At 37.3% G+C, this 19,012-nt stretch overlaps 1 protein-coding gene across 2 annotated transcripts in view; it reads right to left on the reverse strand.

Annotated features, from left to right (window-relative positions):
- Nucleotides 1-1,079: 1,079 nt before the first annotated feature.
- CFAP99 (cilia and flagella associated protein 99) overlaps nucleotides 1,080-19,012 on the reverse strand; it is a 31,891-nt gene continuing 13,958 nt past the window's right edge. For both annotated transcript variants that reach the window (XM_060769307.2, XM_060769308.2), the window contains exons 6-16: nucleotides 18,650-18,818; nucleotides 15,939-16,019; nucleotides 14,228-14,296; nucleotides 12,853-12,912; nucleotides 10,774-10,862; nucleotides 10,248-10,452; nucleotides 9,398-9,539; nucleotides 7,422-7,573; nucleotides 5,962-6,167; nucleotides 3,758-3,938; nucleotides 1,080-1,411 (exon numbers count right to left, since the gene is read on the reverse strand). In XM_060769307.2, the coding sequence (XP_060625290.2) occupies nucleotides 1,184-1,411; nucleotides 3,758-3,938; nucleotides 5,962-6,167; nucleotides 7,422-7,573; nucleotides 9,398-9,539; nucleotides 10,248-10,452; nucleotides 10,774-10,862; nucleotides 12,853-12,912; nucleotides 14,228-14,296; nucleotides 15,939-16,019; nucleotides 18,650-18,818 (1,582 nt within the window). In that variant the 3' untranslated portion in view covers nucleotides 1,080-1,183. The remainder of the gene's footprint in view (nucleotides 1,412-3,757; nucleotides 3,939-5,961; nucleotides 6,168-7,421; nucleotides 7,574-9,397; nucleotides 9,540-10,247; nucleotides 10,453-10,773; nucleotides 10,863-12,852; nucleotides 12,913-14,227; nucleotides 14,297-15,938; nucleotides 16,020-18,649; nucleotides 18,819-19,012) is intronic.

The following is a 19,012-nucleotide window of genomic DNA, read 5'->3' on the forward strand; positions in this document are numbered from 1 at the left end:
ATGTTCACATTCAGCAGCTCAATCTGGTATCAGCCACCTAGATAAACAGTCTCTTGTGTTCACAAAGGTATGTATCCTTTTTTTATTCTTCTCCTCTTAATTATTTTTTTATAAATAATGTTTTAAAATAAATAAATAAGCCTCAATTGGGGAAATTGTTTCTGTGTACATTTTCGTCTTTGCCCCTTCACACCTTTCTCAAATTGCCTTTTAAAAGGTAAATTTAATACAGTTGCAACTCTGCAAACACAGGCTTACCCATAGATTCCACAAAAGCAAAAATAATTTTCCAGAGAAGTTCGATTTTACGTTTGAAAATTCAGGAAGAGAGGATGGATTTCTTTAAATTGGCTCTGTTTGTAGTATTTACCTTTGGAAAGTCACTTCCTCAGTGTTTAGTTTATCTGGTATTTGGAGGCAGAAACACAGTGAGGCAAGACAGCCCACCAGGAGATCTGCATCCCCCCTCATGGCAGATTCCCAATTAATGGAGACAATACCTTAATCCAGCAACCCAGATGTCTCAGAAATGACTGTTAATAGGGCTTGATACTTGTTCACCAATCCCTAATGATCTGTGGCTACTTTTTCCTTGAAAATGTAAAAATATGTAGGATATCAGACAGCATGGGGAGGCCCCATTTTTCTTTCACTGCACCGCAAACATGGCAGAGCTTAAATGCAAGACTATCCTGGTCAACAGACTAAAGCAGAAGAAACTCTGCATACATTCATGATATGCATTTTCCATCAAATGTCACTCAAGTCTGTGTTGGCGTTTCTCCAAATCTCACACTGTCATAAAAATGCGACATACATTATACACTTTTTTTAAAAGTAGGTGACAAAGAACAAGAAACAGTAATCCATATTCAGTATCTCTTTTTTCTTCCTTGCCCAGAAAACTCACGGAGGACCTGTTGCAACAGGGCTGCATGAGGTTCCATCCCTAGTGTCTGAAAAGTGGAGCATATGAGTGCATGTTAGAGAATAAGGCATTTTTTTTTTCACAAAGTGGAATGTTAATAAATTGTTTTCTTTTGTGTTTTTAGCATTCGTATTCATAAAAATTGCTTCACTCAAATTCTTTCATTTTTATTGGAAACAATATATTTAAGGTTTTTCTGCAGGGGTGGGGGGTAGAGAGAAAGGTATTTGCTCCGGGAGGAGGAGACGCAACTCCTCAAATCCCCTCTGTCAGCCTGTGGAAACGTCCATAGCTCGGATTTCCATGATGCTGAATCACTAAACGTGGAGGTCGCAGTATACAAGAGCTAGCTCCATTTATCATGGCCTGATTTTGGGCCATTTTTTGAGCCAGTTCTCTTGACATAAAGCCACGCTGAAGCATTTTAAACTGTGCTTTTTGACTTTCTTCCAGCTTTTTCCAATGTTCCTCTCGCTGAGATCTCTGTAGAAGCAAATTATACATTTCAAATAATATAAAAGTTTGTATGGGCCCATTCCATCAATCCAACACAAGACTAGTTAGTATTTCCTTGAGCACCCTTTTTGTCCCAGGACATATGGACATCAGATGTCATTCTTTCTTAGTTCATATTCTATATGACTCCCTGGCCCCCTGCATAACATTTTCACTGTGCTACAGGGACTACGATGGGAAGAAGGGGTCAGAGAAATTCTAGCAACTCTGGAGCAACACGTTAATCCAGATCTAACAGTCATATTGAATGTGTGAACTCAAAGGGAAAATACTTTCTACTTTAAAATGGCACTTTTGGGGTGAAAACATGCATAAGACTTGGATGTTTGGACAACCCTTTGAGAATATCTAGCCACTATGGTCAGTAAATAATGATGCTGCACTTTCGTCCCTTGCCCTAGTTTATGAGATACAGCTTGCACTAGTTTATTCCTTTGTTCCTGTATACAGTCGGCCATGTTTTATAAGAGTTCTCACCATAGGTTATTGGGTGCTGTTTTGAGCTTAAATTATTGCTTTAGGTGCTATTGGTTTGTGTATGCATGGGTGACACACTTCCTGGCGCTCAACAAGAGATGACACATACACAGAGTTGAGATATAAAATGGCCATAACTTGTTTACTGATTACAGGAACAAGGTTTGGCTGGCCTGCATGGATCCTGGATCAGAATCAGGCAGGCCGCTGCTGACCAATACCACTTAACACACCAGAGGGTTATGTCAAGTTAACATGGAACCAAAAACATAACAACATTGTAGAGTGAGTGGAATGGATAAATACTAGATGCAGGTATGGTGCCTGCCATGGCCCAGGGCAGACTTACAAAGGCTGCCAAAAGAGGATGGTGGTGAGGGCCAGCCAATACAGGGCAAGCGGGGGGTCTGCTGCCGATAGGCAAGCTGGCAATGAAGCGAGAAACTTTCCCGCTGTGCAGGGGACTTCTGGGAGGAAGAAGTCCCCCTCCAGGCGCCATGTCCAGTGTGAGGGCACCCAGGCCTGCAAAGGCCCTGCCCTGTAAGTTTGATCTTTTATTGTATTGTGTATTTAGGTGGTATACAAATACCGAAAATAAATAATATAAATAAATAAATTGTGCCATATTGTAAGCCATCCTGAGTCCCTTTTGGGAGATGGAGGTGGGGTACAAAAATAAAGTTATTATCATCATTCTGTTCTAGAATGCAACTAGTTATATAAAAGTAACTGGTGGCTTGTGGTTCCAATGTCAGTGGGGCAGTGATTCTATTTTGGGTAATATAGTAGAGTTTCATTTAACCGACCTTTGCTTGTCCAATATTCTGTGTTATCCAGTGCGCTCTATTGGGATGCTTGCACCAGGAAAGGGGAAAAGGAATCCTCTGGTGCGGCCTCCCTTTAGCTCAAAGGCAGGGCAACGTGCCCTTCAGTGCCTTAGTGACAACGGCAAATCTTGGTTGTCTGGCAATGGGGAGGGCGTTCTGGGGAGAGCCGTTGGAGAGCACTTGTCTGCACCATGCGTGGTGTCAGAAGAGGAGCAGAGGAGGCACGAGGTGGAGGTATGGATGGAGGGAGGGGGCCCAAAGCGGAGGGCGGCCTCCACGGCTCTGAGGGGTAGGGTTTGGGGCTCCTCCAGGCCAGAAGAGAAAAGGTAGAAAATGCTCCCGCTTTCTTAATCCCTCCGTATTTTCCAACATTTTCAGCTATCCGATGTTCTGCTGGCCCATTTATGTTGGATACGCGAGACTCTACTGTAGTTCAAAATGTAAAGCAGCTATCCGTGGTGCTGAACCACTCCTTTAAAGTCTGGATTGGAACCCAGAGTTCACCACTGTGCCAGCAATGCAGGAATCTTACACAATGAAATCAATTTCCCTCTAATAAGAATCACAATAGCTCCAAGTGCTATCAATCAAAAGGTTTTCTGCAACAATTCGATTTTTCTCTTTTAGCACAAATGAAAAAAGAACACAAAAAATAGCCAAACCCTTCTTCTATGGTTCTTTGCAACCCCGTTAAAGCATTATTGTGTAAAAAGAAAATCAAACAAGGCAGTCAATTGAAAAACAAAGATATGTATATATATTTTCAGTTTCAAAAACTGACAAATGAGTATCAAAGAAGGAGAATAAAAATGCTGCTTGAGCCTTGAAGAATAAACTAGAGGGAATTCATTTAACTAATACAAACCTTGTGATTTTGGTTACAAAAATTCCAAATTATTGTCACCTCCATCAAAGAAAAACAAAGCCAAGTATTTGGTGAACAGGGTTGAATTAACAAATGAAATATTATGAGATGAATATCACCTGATAACATTATCTGTCTTCTTACCTTCTGTGCTATCAAAGATTTCTTTACACCCTTATTGAATTTTTCAGGTTCATTTTGTATAGATCCAGGTGGCATTTTACGCTGCGTCAACTTTTCCTCTATTTTTTCTTGTAGATCTAAAATCCGTTTATCTTTCCAAATGGCTTCATGGAAAGGTTTTTTGATTTTCTTTTCCTCTTGTCTGCAAAGCAAGTTAAAAGACTATGTAAGCAGGCAGCATATAAGAATATTGTGACAATGTTCAATTCAAAGTATGAGCTTGCCAAGATTAGGCAATTCAAGTCCTACTGTATCTTTTATGCATCTTACTGTATCTTTTACTGTATCTTTTACAAAATATATTTTAATATGTGTATTTTTGGTACTTTTTACAATGTGTATGTGTTTTAATTATTCTGTAGCCTGCCTCAATCCACAAGAAGAGGCGGGTAAGAAATAAACTTATTATTATTATTGTGATGTCTCGGCCTAGTATTTATTTCCCTGTTTGCTTTCTTGCCTGTGGACTGTTCCATTTTGCTAAGTTTAGGGGAGAAGCTTAGGTTTCCCCTAGAGGCCAAGCTCGGTTGGTGCAGCCCATTCTGACTCAGAGCCAGAATGGGCTGGTGAAAGAAACTTTTATTGCATTCTTTTTGGTCTTAGCTTGAAGTTAGTTAGCCAGAAAGTGTCTGGCCTGGCTTAGCAGTCTGGACAGGCTATCCTTAGTACATACATGCAATAGTTAATAGATATACATGCCATAATTAATAGTTGTACATGCCCCATAGATTATAGATTTGTATATGCTATAGAGACTAGCGATAATAGATGTACATGCTTATCAATAGAACTTAGAGTTTATATCATTATAGCTTATTTTTACCTCATAATCCCCTGTTATCTATATTTACCTCAAAGTTATACCTTATATCATCAAGAATCAAACTGTACCTTGTTTTAATTCACCTTGATTGTTCAGTAAACTTAATTGGTTGAATTTTAGTCTCGTCTTTAGAGTTTTATTTTGGGGGAATTAAAGTACTCATAGGGCATACCGATGGTCACTGGGAAAATAGCCAGACACATTTAGTTTTCTCATTAGATCTTCCTGGTGTGCCATCATAATTATGGTGTTGTCGAAAGCTTTCATGGCTGGAATCACTGGGTTGATGTGAGTTTTCTTGGCTGTGTGGTCATGTTTCAGAAGCATTCTCTTCTAACATTTCACCCACATCTATGACAGGCATCCTCAGAGGTTGAGAGGTCTGTTGGAAACTAGGCAAGTGAGGTTTATATATCTGGGGAATGTCCAGGTTGGGAGAAACACAAAAATGCTGGACCACTCTAACTATTACCATGTCAGACTACACAGAGAAGACACTGAAATCCAAAAGCATGTGGACAGTTTCAACAGAAAGGAGGAAACCATGCAAATGAACAAAATTTGGCTGCCAGTATTCAAAACTCTAAAATCGGGATAGCAAATAAAGAACAACACTAAAAAACAGGGGAATTCCAGACAAGAATCAATCACGGCTAGTTAACATCACCCAAGAAAGGTTCCCCAGGCAGCAACCAGCTAGGCTTTGAAGCTGCAAGGCCATTAAATGCTAATCAGCAGACAAGAGTTTTTCCCTCCATGCTGGACATTCTACAGATATATAATCCTCACATGCCTAGTTTCCAACAGACCTCACAACCTTTGAGGACGACTGCCATAGATGTGGGCAAAACGTCCTTTGATGCATTTGTCAGAACCTTAAGATGGAGCTCTACAGGTTCCAAAAAGATATATGCTAAAGGTTACAAAGAGACAGACTGGATTTAAACTACAGAAGACAGAAGATTGTGTTTTGATGAAAACCTGTGATGTAAATTGGTGAAGCAAACATTGCTTTTGATATTTGCTCCACATCCATGGTCAATATGATTTACCAATAACCGGGGTATTAGCTGAGGGTATGGAGCTAAGTGGCAGAATTCACCGATATTAATAATAATAATAATAATAATAATTATTATTATTATTATTGTACCCTGCCTCCATCTCCCCAAAAGGGCTATTTTTCTTATGGAACTCCCACAATCTTTAAACAATAATAATAATTAAATTCTATTTTTTACCAAAATACTCACTTTTGTCATAATATTAAAATATGCCCCTCATATTGATGAATAATTATTTGCAGAAAGGTATAAAAAATATTACTGCATATCAAACTAACTTCAAGGCAGCTGCTCTTCCTAATTGTTCTCTGAACACAGAGATCTGTTCCAGGGTGTCCAAAAGAAGCTGTTCCTTCAAGTATTTTTCATGGATTATCTGATCCCTCTTCTCCTCTTCAGCCTTCTTCTGAGCGTCCTTCAACAAGGCTAATCGTTCTTGCAGTTCAACTATTGACATCTCACCAAGAACACCATGATTAGGGGTCTACAAAAAATAATAACAGTGATGAAAAATTCTATACTTTTGGTATGTCTTAATTGATGCACTAATTAGTGTAAACTATGCTATCATTAGAAATAGGATGGGAAAAACTGTGCCTCTCCAGTTATTTCTGACCTACAATAATAATAATAATAATAATAATTATTATTATTATTATTATTATTAGATTATTATAAGATTGAGCTGCAAAGACTCTGGCACAAGCCGGTAAAGGTGGTCTCAGCGGTGATCGGCACACTGGGTACAGTGCCTAAAGACCTTGACCTGCACTTGAAAACAATTGGCGCTGACAAAATTACCAAATGTCAGTTGCAAAAGGCCATTCTACTTGGATCTCCCCACATTATTCGCCGATACATGACACAGACCTAGACACTTGGGAAGTGTCTAACATGTGCACCAATACAACAACCAGCATAGTGATCTTGTTTGCTGTGTACTAATCTTGTATTATTATTATTATTAGTATTAGTATTATTATTTTACTGACACAAAAGCAAATGAGATCTATATGCTGGATGTATCATAAATTATTATTATTACTGTTATTATTATTTCTGTCCTGTTTATCTTTTTTTTAAAGAAACCAATATTTGTTACCAGGCATAGCCTTTAGAAAATAAAGAAAGCATCAAAGGACTCTTTTTTCCTCTCTTCACTGTTCCTGCCTGTCTTAAATGTCTGCCCATTTCTAATCAGATGAAAGCCTTTATCTGGTTTTATGTATCTCTATTACCTTCACCTTATATATAGCTATCTTTTTTCTAAACGGAATAACCTAAGAAATAGATTCATCCTAACTTTCTGGACTTCTGGAACAGATGTTGGAATAATAATACACATTACTTTAACCTAAATGTGTTCATGAATGCCCCCGTGAGTTCCATCTCACGGAAAATTTAGATCAAAAACACAAGACGATTCTTAAAAAAGGCGCATGGATGAAAATCATGGCCATTCCTTCACATATATGATGCTTTCTAAAATTATGAATCGGGGAAACAGAAATCAATTTTATTTCTAAGGGAAAGTGAAGAATCAAAGGACCCTCCATACTGCCTTTGGCTTTAAATTAAACTTCAGATATAAAACTGACCTCAATCACTTTTACTATTTAATGTTACTGGATCTCATTCTAAACAATGACAGATAATTGTCTCACAGAGATATTTGATAATGATTCAAGGATAATCAATACATATACTATATTTGATTTGATTTTAAAATATGAAATACCTGTGTTAGGTCAACAAATTTATTCTTTATGAATGGCACATATTCGATTGCCCTTATTTGTTGAATGAGTTCGTATCTTTTTTTAGCTTTCTCTTCTTCTTCTTTCAAAGCTCGAGCAAGGATTTCTTGGCTTTCTTCGGCCACTTCTTGAGCTGCAAAAGGAAGGAAGGGCTCACTAAGTAGAAGAATTTTCAGACATCGTCTATCTGGATTCATCTTTTACCTTCCTCTCTCCGGACTAATGTATCATTCGCATGTGGCCCTCATCTTTCCAGGAACATTCAAGGATTTTATAGAACAATATATTCTGAATACTCTGAATAAGCTAACGCCTGAATAAGTCTGAACGAGCATCCTGTTAGTAATATATGCAGATGTAATTAAGACTTATGCATACTGTATTTAAGACATGGTGCAAAGAAATTGAAAGGTCTCTTGTAACTGTAATCCTTTGACTGACCATCTTTAAAGTGACAAAGATAGGGTTTACAGTGCCTGCACAGTATATCATTTGGAACTTTCTAGAGGTGTCATGTAAATGTTTTGGCAGTAACTCCTCCTCCCTTGGTACACATGGCCAGCCTTATTCCTGCTGAAAGTCTCCATTCCCTAGGGAGCTAGGGAGATCAGGACATAATGTGGTGGGGCAGGGGGAGGTTGTCGTGTGAGTTCACAGATGACTTGCAAAGGGTGGCAGTCCTCTCAGCATAGAAGGTGAGTGTTCATTGAATGTAAATACAATGAAGACCCAAGGCAGGATTCTGCATGAATGCAGGCAAGACAATATCCTCCTAGTTTAGAGGAGGAAAACAATAACCACTTAGGGGGCAGGGGGAATGATATTCAGTCGCAGCATCATTTTGCCCTCGTGGAACCTTAAGTATGAAGGTACCACATAAAAGGCACAGAACTCTCCTGTCCTTCTGATAGACATTATTGCCATCAAGAAGGTTGTCTTCCAGATGAGAAGATAGATCTTGAGCTCCACTTTGCTTGCATGGGAGATCAGAGCAGTAGCCAAGAGATATTAAGCATTTCCAATATGTGGACCATTGTTTGTTGGCAGACTTTTGTTAAAATGTTGATGAATTACATCTCTATGGCTTGAATATCCTTTCTTTCGGTATCATATCTTTTTAGTTATGTTCAGGATTCTGAAAATATTTCTGTCACTTTTGTTTTGTTGCTTGTCTGCTCTTAATAATTTGAAGGGTTTTAGAAACAAAGTGATTTTGATGATGTATGGAGAAAATTTATTGAAAAAGGATTTAAAAATAAAGAAAGAAAGTTGCCTCCACAAGAAGAATTGAAATTTTGGACAGATGATATGTAAAAGCCGTGGCTTGGGAAGGGAGCACAGCGGTGAGGGATAGATAATATGTATAAACAGAAAAATAATACTAGATGCCAAAAGTTAAAGCATGGTAGGTTGTATTGAATAATATGTATCTGCTGTAAAACAAACAATGTATAACAAATGTATTGAATCATGATAAAATGTTTAAAAATATCATTAAAAAAACCAATTTGAAAAGTTTCATCTGTCATCCAGTTAAGCTTTTATTTCTTTTTGCCTGCATATACTGTTGTTGTGCATTCTTCCCAGTATTCAGTCAGACTTGCCAGCTTAAGTTCAGGACTCAAGGCAGCTCAGAAAAGTTAAAATGCATGCAACTGGTTTTCTTCCTTTCTCTCCTATTCACATATTCACAGAAAAAAAATAATCTGCTTTCCAGAGTCCCATCTTGGTTTGAAAGAATTCCCCTTTCCTCATAAATCATTTGCGGAAGCCCTCTTGATTACCAGAGGAGATTCTTCACAAATAACTCTGCCAAGACAGACTCCCTACACATGGATATTTAGAATACATTTAAACACTCAGTTTCTCTTTCACGCCTTAGTAATATTCCAGTGAGTGAACAAGAAGAATAGCTGCTTTTCAGAAAATGTGGAAAAGATACGATTCTGTTAATTACCTATCTGCCGTTTACATTTTTGGAGCTTCATTTGTGCTTGCTTCACATTTTTGCGTGCTTCTGTCACCTGCTGTACAGTTTTTTGTCTTCCCCTCAGTTCTTTAAGTTTTCTTTGTTCACAATGGTGACTCATTACTTCTTCCTAAATTCCAAAGAAAATTACAAACTGCAATTCTGTCCAAGGTGCAGAACGTTTCATTTGTCAATAAATTGTCTTGTTAATCCCATCCCTCGTCTCAGCTTGAATTTGCTGCTTGTAAATGTTAAATTGCTCCATGGATTGATTTCATCAATTATTTGTGTTGGGATGAGAAAGCCAACTCAATTCTTTTATGTCACATGTTTTTTATGTCTACTATTATATTATGTCATCTGTGATCCCACAATCTATCAGAGCCATAATAAAAAAGAGAGATAAGGTTGTTCTGATATAACTTAGTCTAGATTAATTTGTGATATTACTGTCCACAGACTGACTGCTTAACCACTTATTCTTGAATTTTTTTTCAGTATCGAGGTCTTATCGCTCAACTTTTCCCATTGCTCAACTCTTTCCAACTCTTTTTCACTCATCATTCAAATCCCAGGGCTTTGATGATCCCTACCTTGATAGAACTGCCTGGAAGACTAAGGAAGGTTTGGGAGACCCTTTTGGTTGTTGCAATTGTTGAAAATGTATGATATAAACCAGCTTATAACATTGCAAATAGTAAAGAAGATCCCAGGGGATCTCCTCACCCTGCTATTCAGAAACCCATCTTAATCCTTTCAGCTTCTGTGTTGCTATCCAAGTTGTCCACCCATAGAAGTCACAACCTGAAAAAATCTGAACAATAGTTTAATACAGTACCATTTCCCTCTCCTGCTCAGCTTTTTTCTGATTTTCCCGAATACAGTTCTGACGTGCTACAATAGCTTCCTCATAGCTTAGTTTTCCTTGCAGCCGCCTACATTCTTCTTCTGTGAGCTGCTGGTCCAAATCTTTCCTACGCATTTGCTCTTGCCATTCCAGGTATTCAGATGGATCTCGGGCTCCTCGTAGAAGGTGTTCAATTCTATATGGGGAAAAATGAGATACTACTATGTTGCTGCGTTGGGAGAGGAGAGAAAGAGAGAGCAGATACCACAGACTTCCAAAAAGTCCAATAAATTGATGCTATAACGGAACAAGCCTGAACTCTACCTAAAAGCTAAATCTAATAAACTGAGGCTTGAGATGATATGGCTCTTTAGAAAAGAATGTAAAGTTTGAGAACAGACCATGTGAGTCAAAGGAGACCACAGTGAGAAAAACTACATAATGAAAAAGGATCGCAATTTAATTCCTCTTGAAATCTTGACATCATGGAGTTAAGCAAGTGATAACCAGTATGTACCTGTTAAGCTCTTCTTCCACTTTCCGCTGATAAAGGACACCTTCCCTTAAGATGGCAGTTGCATTTAGTTTAACTGGTATATTATCGATCTGTCGAGACATTGATTGCATAAATATTTAACAAAGACAGAATTTTAAAATGCAGCAAAAATTAAATACATCAAAACATTTCATAAAGTTCTGAGAGTTTGTATAAAATGTTTGGGGGGAAAATCAGCACAAAATGTGCAAGCATATTCTTTAAGCCTCTTGTAGCCCTTACTGCCAATTGCCCTTTTACACCCAAAAATAGCCTATAAAATGGGAAGTTACCCAAAAGATATTTCAGATCTGGCACAAAGCAGATCAAGAGGTACTAAAATAGCTTTTAAATAGGAAACTGCACCACCATCAAGCAACTGAGGCTGGATCTAAACTGCCATATAATCTGGATTCAGAAACTGGATTATATGGCAGATTAGATGGGGACTGGTTGTTTTTGTGCTAACAATCCCTGGATATTTTTTTCCAGCTTGGATATGCGAAGTCAGGAAGTGGGAAATGTGATGAGACTTGAGGGGAGGCAATAACATGTCTACTTGTGTAGTAGATGCACAGCAGTATTTCAAAAACTAAAAGGTTAGGATGAATTGAGAGATTATTTCTTAACTAAGGGTGCATCTACACTATAGAATTAATGCAGTTTAAGCCACTTTAACTGCCATGGCTCAATACTATGGAATCATGGGAGTTGTAGTTTTTTCCTTCTCTATCAAAGAGTGCTGGTGCATCACCAAAACACAAATCCTGGGATTTCACTGCATTGAGCTATGGCAGTTAGTGGTGTTAAAACTGCATTAATTGTATTGTATCTATTTTGTAAGGAAAACTAGGCTATATCATAATAATGATAATGTTAATAAATTTTTCTGTGTAGATGTACCCAGAGTTATCTTTCTACATGTAAAAATAAGCTAACTAATACAGCAATAAAGTTAAAATATTGGTTCACAAATCCTCCACAAATATATCAATTTATTGGGCATACTAATGAGGGATGTGAATGATAAGAGTATTTTGATGCACTTCCAAAAAAACAAAATCAGAGTTATCTTGCTGTCTTGAAAGAAGAAACCTTGTTGAGACAAGGTTGTTTTCTATTTATCAGTACAGGAAGCCAATTAAAACAATACAAAGTTATGATAATTAGGTTGCTCAAAACAGATAAGGTGACTAAACAATAAGAATGTTAGCCGAACCAGTTTCTACCCTGAAGATTGGAGATTCCTCTTTAGGAGGATGACATGTTTCCCTGCTGTCAGTGTCCAAAGAAATGGCTTCTGAGATGTCATGCTGCCCTCAAACCAAGGAAAGGGGCCAACTGTATTGTGGAACTTTTTTTTTTGCCCATTCTCACAATAGGAGGAACTGTGAACTATACAAGCTAATCTCAGTATTACATTGCACAAACGGGTGGGGTAATGTTCAATAACATTGTAAAACAGGTGAGGTAATGTTCAATAGTTTAATAACTACAGTTATTTCACTACTGAACATTACTAAGAATTCCTGATGGATGAAACCTTCTTTTGCATAAAATGAATACAACAATTACAGCCAAAGTTCAGCAAATTCTAGACATTTCACAGCTCTACATGTTACCTGAAAATTGTCTGAAACTATTTTTCAAATATCAAAAAATGTCACCTCTGCTTGCAATATGAATTGTTCCACTTGTAATGCATCATAATGCACCATATGCATAGAACAGAAACACACAATTTGCTTTATTCCAGAATTGTCTAAAACCTATTTCAGGAATTCTTTTAAATTAAATGTCATAAGAATTCTATTCTTCCTTAGACCCCTTTCCATTGCCATATAATCCAGATTATCAAATCAGATAATCCACATTATCTGATTTGAACTGCATTATATGAGTGTACACTGTCATATAATCCAGTTCAAAGATTTTATATGGAAGTGTAAATGGGGTCTTCAAGAGTTCTGTTCCTTTCAAATTCAGCAATGGATAACTACCAAATGTGAATCAATCCAAATTGCCATCCATCCTAAAAATCAATTAGGTAAAGAAACTCACCTTTCCTTTGATCCTCTGAGCGTGAAATTTTTTTTTAGGGTTTAGAACTTCCATTGCAACCTAAACATCATAAAATAATTATTGCAATCTTTTTTCTACAAATTATTTTATTAAAAATAATATACAACCAAGGTAGACAAGGTACACAATATAATGCCAAAAATAGATTGTATGATGCTAAGTCTGTACGTTGGAATTGCAGATATACACTCAAAACTAAAGTAACAATAGATGCATATTTGATAATAACTGCAATCAATGTAAAGCAGTTCAGGAATAATGAAAGCAAGAGAGGTCTTTCATTTCAGTTATTATCTTTTAACTTCATATACCCACATATAGTACTGTAATAACAAAACTAAAGCGGAAGTCTCACAAAGATGGTCATTTACATATTGTATCTGTAGGCTGATCTGAATTTCCAGATGAATTCTTGACCAGATAGGTCATGTTCCAGGTTTTGCAATACAAAAACACTACCACTTGGAAATATACTCTCAACAACGGAATGAAATTACAATGATTACTCCAGAAGTTCTAAATCAGCATTTCTCAACCTGGGGGTCATGAGGGGGTGTCAGAGGGGTCACCAAAGACCATATTTCTGATGATCTTAAGAACCAAGTTTGGTCCACATCCATCATTGTTTGAATCCGCAGTGCTGTCTGAATGTAAGTGAACTGCAACTCCAAAACTCAAGGTTAATGCCCACCAAACCCTTCCAGTATTTTCTGTTGGTCATGGGAGCTCTATAAATCCCAACAACTACAACTCCCAAATGTCAAGGTCTATTTTCCCCAAACTTCACCAGTATTCACATTTGGGCATATTGAGTATTTGTGCCAAGTTTGGTCCAGATTCATCATTGTTTGAGTCCACAGTGCTCTCTGGATGTAGGTGAACTACAACTCCAAAATTCAAGGTTAATGCCCCCCAAACTCTTCCAGTATTTTCTGTTGGTCATGGGAGTTCTGTGAGCCAAGTTTGGTTCAATTCCATCATTGGTGAGTTCAGAATGCTCTCTGATTGTAGATGACCTATAAATCGCAGCAACTACAACTCCCAAATGATAAAATCACTCACCCCTAACCCCACCAGTATTCAAATTTGGGCATATTGGGTATTTGTGCCACATTTGGTCCAGTGAATGAAAATATATCCTGCATATACAATATTTACATTACAATTCTTAATAGTAGCAAAATTACAGTTATGAAGTAGCAACGAAAATAATGTTATGGTTGGGGGTCACCACAACATGAGGAACTATATTAAGGGGTCATGGCATTAGGAAAGTTGAGAACCACTAGTTGCTCTCCACCCACGTTACACATGATTACAAGATTAATTGGATTCTTTTCTTTTTTTTACTTACGGGACTTTTATGTTCAAACTTTGGGGCTGCACATCTGAACTGGTTCATATTTGCTTCTAACAGCAGTTCCTAAAGTTAACACAGTAATTTTAATAAGATGATACATTTCCCATAAATGTTAAACTTCCTTTTCTCTGGATATATAAAAGAAACTAGCATTCAAATACACTTGCAGTACAACTGGAACCTGATATATAATGCTGCAATGTGCAGTTCTGCTCTTAGGATTCCAGACACTAATTTCACTCACCGAGCCTCTTCCCAAATTTTTAAGAGAAAAATATTGATTAAAATCTACATAGAAAAAAAAAACTGAATAAATCATAAAAACAAACTACAAAAACACACAAAACTGTCAGATATATCAAAATAAAGAAAAAAGAAAAAACTGACTCCATAAAAATAGAACAAAACAAGGATGCAGTCACACTTCAAAATTATAGTAGTTTGACACCGCTTCAACTGTCATGCTATAGAACTCTGGAATTTGTAGTTTACAATGACATCTGAGCTCTCTGATGAACGCTAAATACTGTATCTCACAAAATTAAAAACCCCAGAATATAGAATTGAGTCGTGACATGAAAGTGGTGTTAAACTAATATCATTGCGCAGTGTGGTTATACCATAAGATTCACAACAACAAATGAGGAAAATAGGTTCCAGCTATATTTTGCCTCATTATATTTTAAATCTTACAATCCAATTGCTCTCCATAGGTGGCGAGTGGCGCCACCTATGTTTAGAAGTGTTAGTTGCAATATTTAAACTGTTGTATCATGCTTAATCCTGCCCCTTTTCCCCTGCTTATGTATAGTTGTATGGATTGGTTACTTATAGCTGTCAATCAGTACTGTTTGGCTCCACCTCTTCCTGCAGGAGGGGAGTGCTTCCTTTCTTTTTCATTCTGCCATCAGAATGAACTTGGACCAAGTTACACAGAGTTCCTACCATATGGACATGAGTAAGAGACTTGACTCTAAAGGACCCTGATTTAAGTTACCTCTTAGCACCAATTCTGAGGGGTTTTTTTTACCCTTGGGACTCATGCTTTATGTCCAGATCGTCCTGGACAACACTGAGGAGACCCAAGCACCTTCAAACCAGTTCTTTTGGCACCAGAGGAAGATCCTGAGTCTTCAAAACATAGGCCATCTGAACTGGGGTTGTGGTTTGCTCCGGCATTCACAGCCATTGAGGAAAGAGGAAACTTGGTGAGGCTTCTCAGCTTCAAACACCTTGGATCCAGGACTAATTGATACTGTAACGTATATCTTCCTTCACCCCTCTGAAGTTTCCAGCTTATTGCTTTAAGAAATAACTCTTTGTGATCAATAAAACTTATTTTGAGTTATTTACAGCGTTTTGGGTTTTTTGGAGTTCCAGTTTCCTATAGGAGGGCAAGAAGCAATCCCTTGAGGGAAAGATGCCACGTCCATCCCTCCTTCTTGAAGAAAAATAGCCCCCAAGCGCGACGGCACAACTATGGGGTACAGCTAACAAATGCATAATCACAGAGATTTGAGAAAGAGCCATGGTTTAACTGTAAATGAAAATTGGTTTACAGTTAACAAATTTTTCTCAGACATATCAACCTTCAACAGATTATTTGGTAACCACTATTATATTTCAAAATCCAGCAAATATAGTTAATATACTCCAACAATTATGTCATACAAAACAGATAACAATGAAATCAAAATGAATTCACCTCTGCTTTGCGGCGATTCTTTGACTTTATTTGTTCTAGTTTCTGACCCATTTTAGGAATCTTATAAGTGTTTGCAGGAACCTTAAACACAACCAAGAAAAAAAAATATAGAGTTAGGAAGCATTTGACAAATAGGGTTCTGAGAGGAAAGACCTGCATGAAATATATATTTCAATCATTTCCCATGAATGCAACTCTGTGGGTTTGAGCAAGAGAAGTGTAAATAGTTTTTTAATTAACTTTTGGGTTTGTTTGTTTTTTATAGAAACAAACATATTCAACACCAATTCATCTTAAATTGAGTGAGGTGAAGTCTATTGAGTGTGTGTTTCCAATTAAAAACTCTCTAGCTAACCTGGCAATAGAATATATTTTCAAAAATAAATTTGTGGGGAGGGAGGAGAGAAAAGACTAATATTTTTGCTTACAGAAATAAAAAAACTTGGACCAAGTTACACAGAATTTACAGTGGTCTTGGGTATCTCTGTCTCTTACTGGATGGAGCCACATTAGCCATTCAGTAAAATTCAACAAACTCCAAAATTCATATAACAATGATTTCTTTATAAGGCCAAGTTAAAAAAAAAACACAAAATAAAATATACAAGCACCTAACAGTAGTGCAGCAGAGGTAGCTTTAACTCTTGTGGAATGTGCTTTCAAAGTCTCATTAACCAATTGCTATGTCAACCATGTTGTCTGAAAACTCACTTTTTGAAAAGATACCTGGAGAAATATTCAGGAATACCATAACAAACAAAAAATCTATTAGAAGGATGCACACATTGCTGGGAGAGTAGCAATGAAAGGGAGCAGGGTGTAACAGGTGATGACACAGAAGGGTACGTATGATGAAAATCTTTAAACTTCTTCACAATGGAATGTACAAGCAAAGAGGTCAGAGTTAGAGACTGATGTGAAACAACTGCCTTTGGGTATACTTTGATAGACAAGGCATGTCCTAATTGTTTCAAGCATAAAGTACAGGACTTTAGACACTACTGGTAAAAAAAAAACACAGTTCAGATCATGAAACTGCACCATTCTTAGTCATATTATTTCCTTATAGTGTCTATACAGAAGGCCAGGAGGACTTCTTGAATTTAAGGAGAAATAATAAAACTATTCACTTCCAGTTCTAATTGAAATCTGTCAATAAATATGGAAAACAAAACAATGACACACAGATCGGAAACACTAAATATATAGATTGCAGTAAACCCCAGACCATTGCATTAATCTCCCATGCAAGTAAAGTGAGGTTCAAATTTCTATAACAACGACTTCTACAGTATATGAAAGTAAGACATGCCAGGTGTGCAGGCTGGATTCAGGAAAGGAAGAAATAGTAGGGATCATAATGTAAATACAGTATACATTACACTAAAGAATTTCAGAAGAAAATTAGCCCATGCTTTACACATTATATAAGATTTTTTTGATTGTGTTGATCATGAAAACTATGGATTTCTTTTTAAAGAAATGAGTGTGCCATAATATTTAATTATCCTGCTAAAAGGTTTCTATTAGGAGTACAGAATACAATGAATACAGAGAAAATGAACATTTCCAATTGGCAAGGGGATCAAACAAGGCTGCATTTTATCACCCTGATTTAGGCTTTCCCCCCGTGGGATGAGGTAGTGGAGAAGCTGTGATGGTGCAGGGCAACAGGTCCTCACACCCCCTTCCTGTTGCAGCGAGATTGCCCAATTGAACATATCCCGCATAAAGCTGGGTTAGACTTAAGGGAAGGAGGTGTGAAAATTGGATGAAGGAGCATCAACCATTTAAGAGATCCAGATGACTGCTAGCAAAAAATATCAAAGACATTGAACAATTGCTAAGTTAAAGAAGAAAGTTCAAAGAAAGCTTTACAGATGAACATTAAGAAAAAAAGATAATGACCACAGATGATTTTCATATCTTTAAAGTACAGAATAAAATAGAAATAATTAAAGCTTTTTCATACATTGTCTTAATGATGAACCAAAATGGAGCCTGCCATCAAGAAATCAGAAGGCGAAGGACCTTTTCACATGGGCTTATTTTCGGTGGCAGCAACTGGGTTCTTAATGTTTGGCCACAGAGCCTGACAGCTCCCATCACATCCAGTACAACAACTTCCGATGCAACTCTGTGGCCAAACTGGAAAAAAAAAAAACCCAGCCACTGCCGAAAATAAGCTGGTGGTGGATGACAGGAGGCTCCCTGTCTTTCCATTAGGAAAGATAGGTCGAGCCAGATTTAGGCTTCCCCCCGTGGGATGAGGTAGTGGAGGAGCTGTGATGGTGCAGGGCAACAGGTTCCCACGCCCCCCTCCTGTTTGGGTGCCACTGGCATGCAGCAAGATTGCCCAATTCTAGCAGCGCATGTGACAAGATGGTACAACATGGAAATATTGCTATGAAGGAACTAGGCTCAATCCTGAATCTATTATTCTATGAAGTATTTCACACGCACATATACATTTCAGAAGAAGAATCTCTACAAAATAATTCCTATCCTATATTTCATAAATTGTTTGTTTGTTTATTTATTCATTAGATTTGTAACCTGCCTTTTTCCTGGGATGATATCCACGGTAGCTTCCAAAAGTTTAAAACAGAACTTAATAAAATCACATTTTATAAAAGTAAAAACAAAAAAGAATTAAATACATTAAAAAACTTTCAAAAGCCAAGAATTTTCGAAAACAAACAAATACTTACAGGTCTTGTTTTCTCTTGCTGTGGAATTAGCTCAGGAATCAGTATAGCTCGTGGATTAGGTACTGTCAAGTTAAATTCCTGTGGTTTAGTTATCTTTGAAGTTATAGTAGTGTGTTTATCGAATTTATCATCGAGTCCATCAATCATTTGTTGTATTTTTGGCTGCCATCTTTAAGTAAAAAGAATATATATATTTACTTTCATTTCCGTGCGGTGTCTGTTAATATATTCCTACTCATGTCATACTGATATATTGGGGGTCCTTCTACACAGGCCCTTAAACGCAGAAAAAACTGGGATAAAAGGCAGAGTGACTAAATGATATTTAAGAAAATGCACAGTGATTCGCATTAACAGCTGAAA

Source organism: Anolis sagrei, chromosome 3 (genome assembly GCF_037176765.1).
Source record: "Anolis sagrei isolate rAnoSag1 chromosome 3, rAnoSag1.mat, whole genome shotgun sequence".
NCBI lineage: Eukaryota > Metazoa > Chordata > Lepidosauria > Squamata > Dactyloidae > Anolis > Anolis sagrei.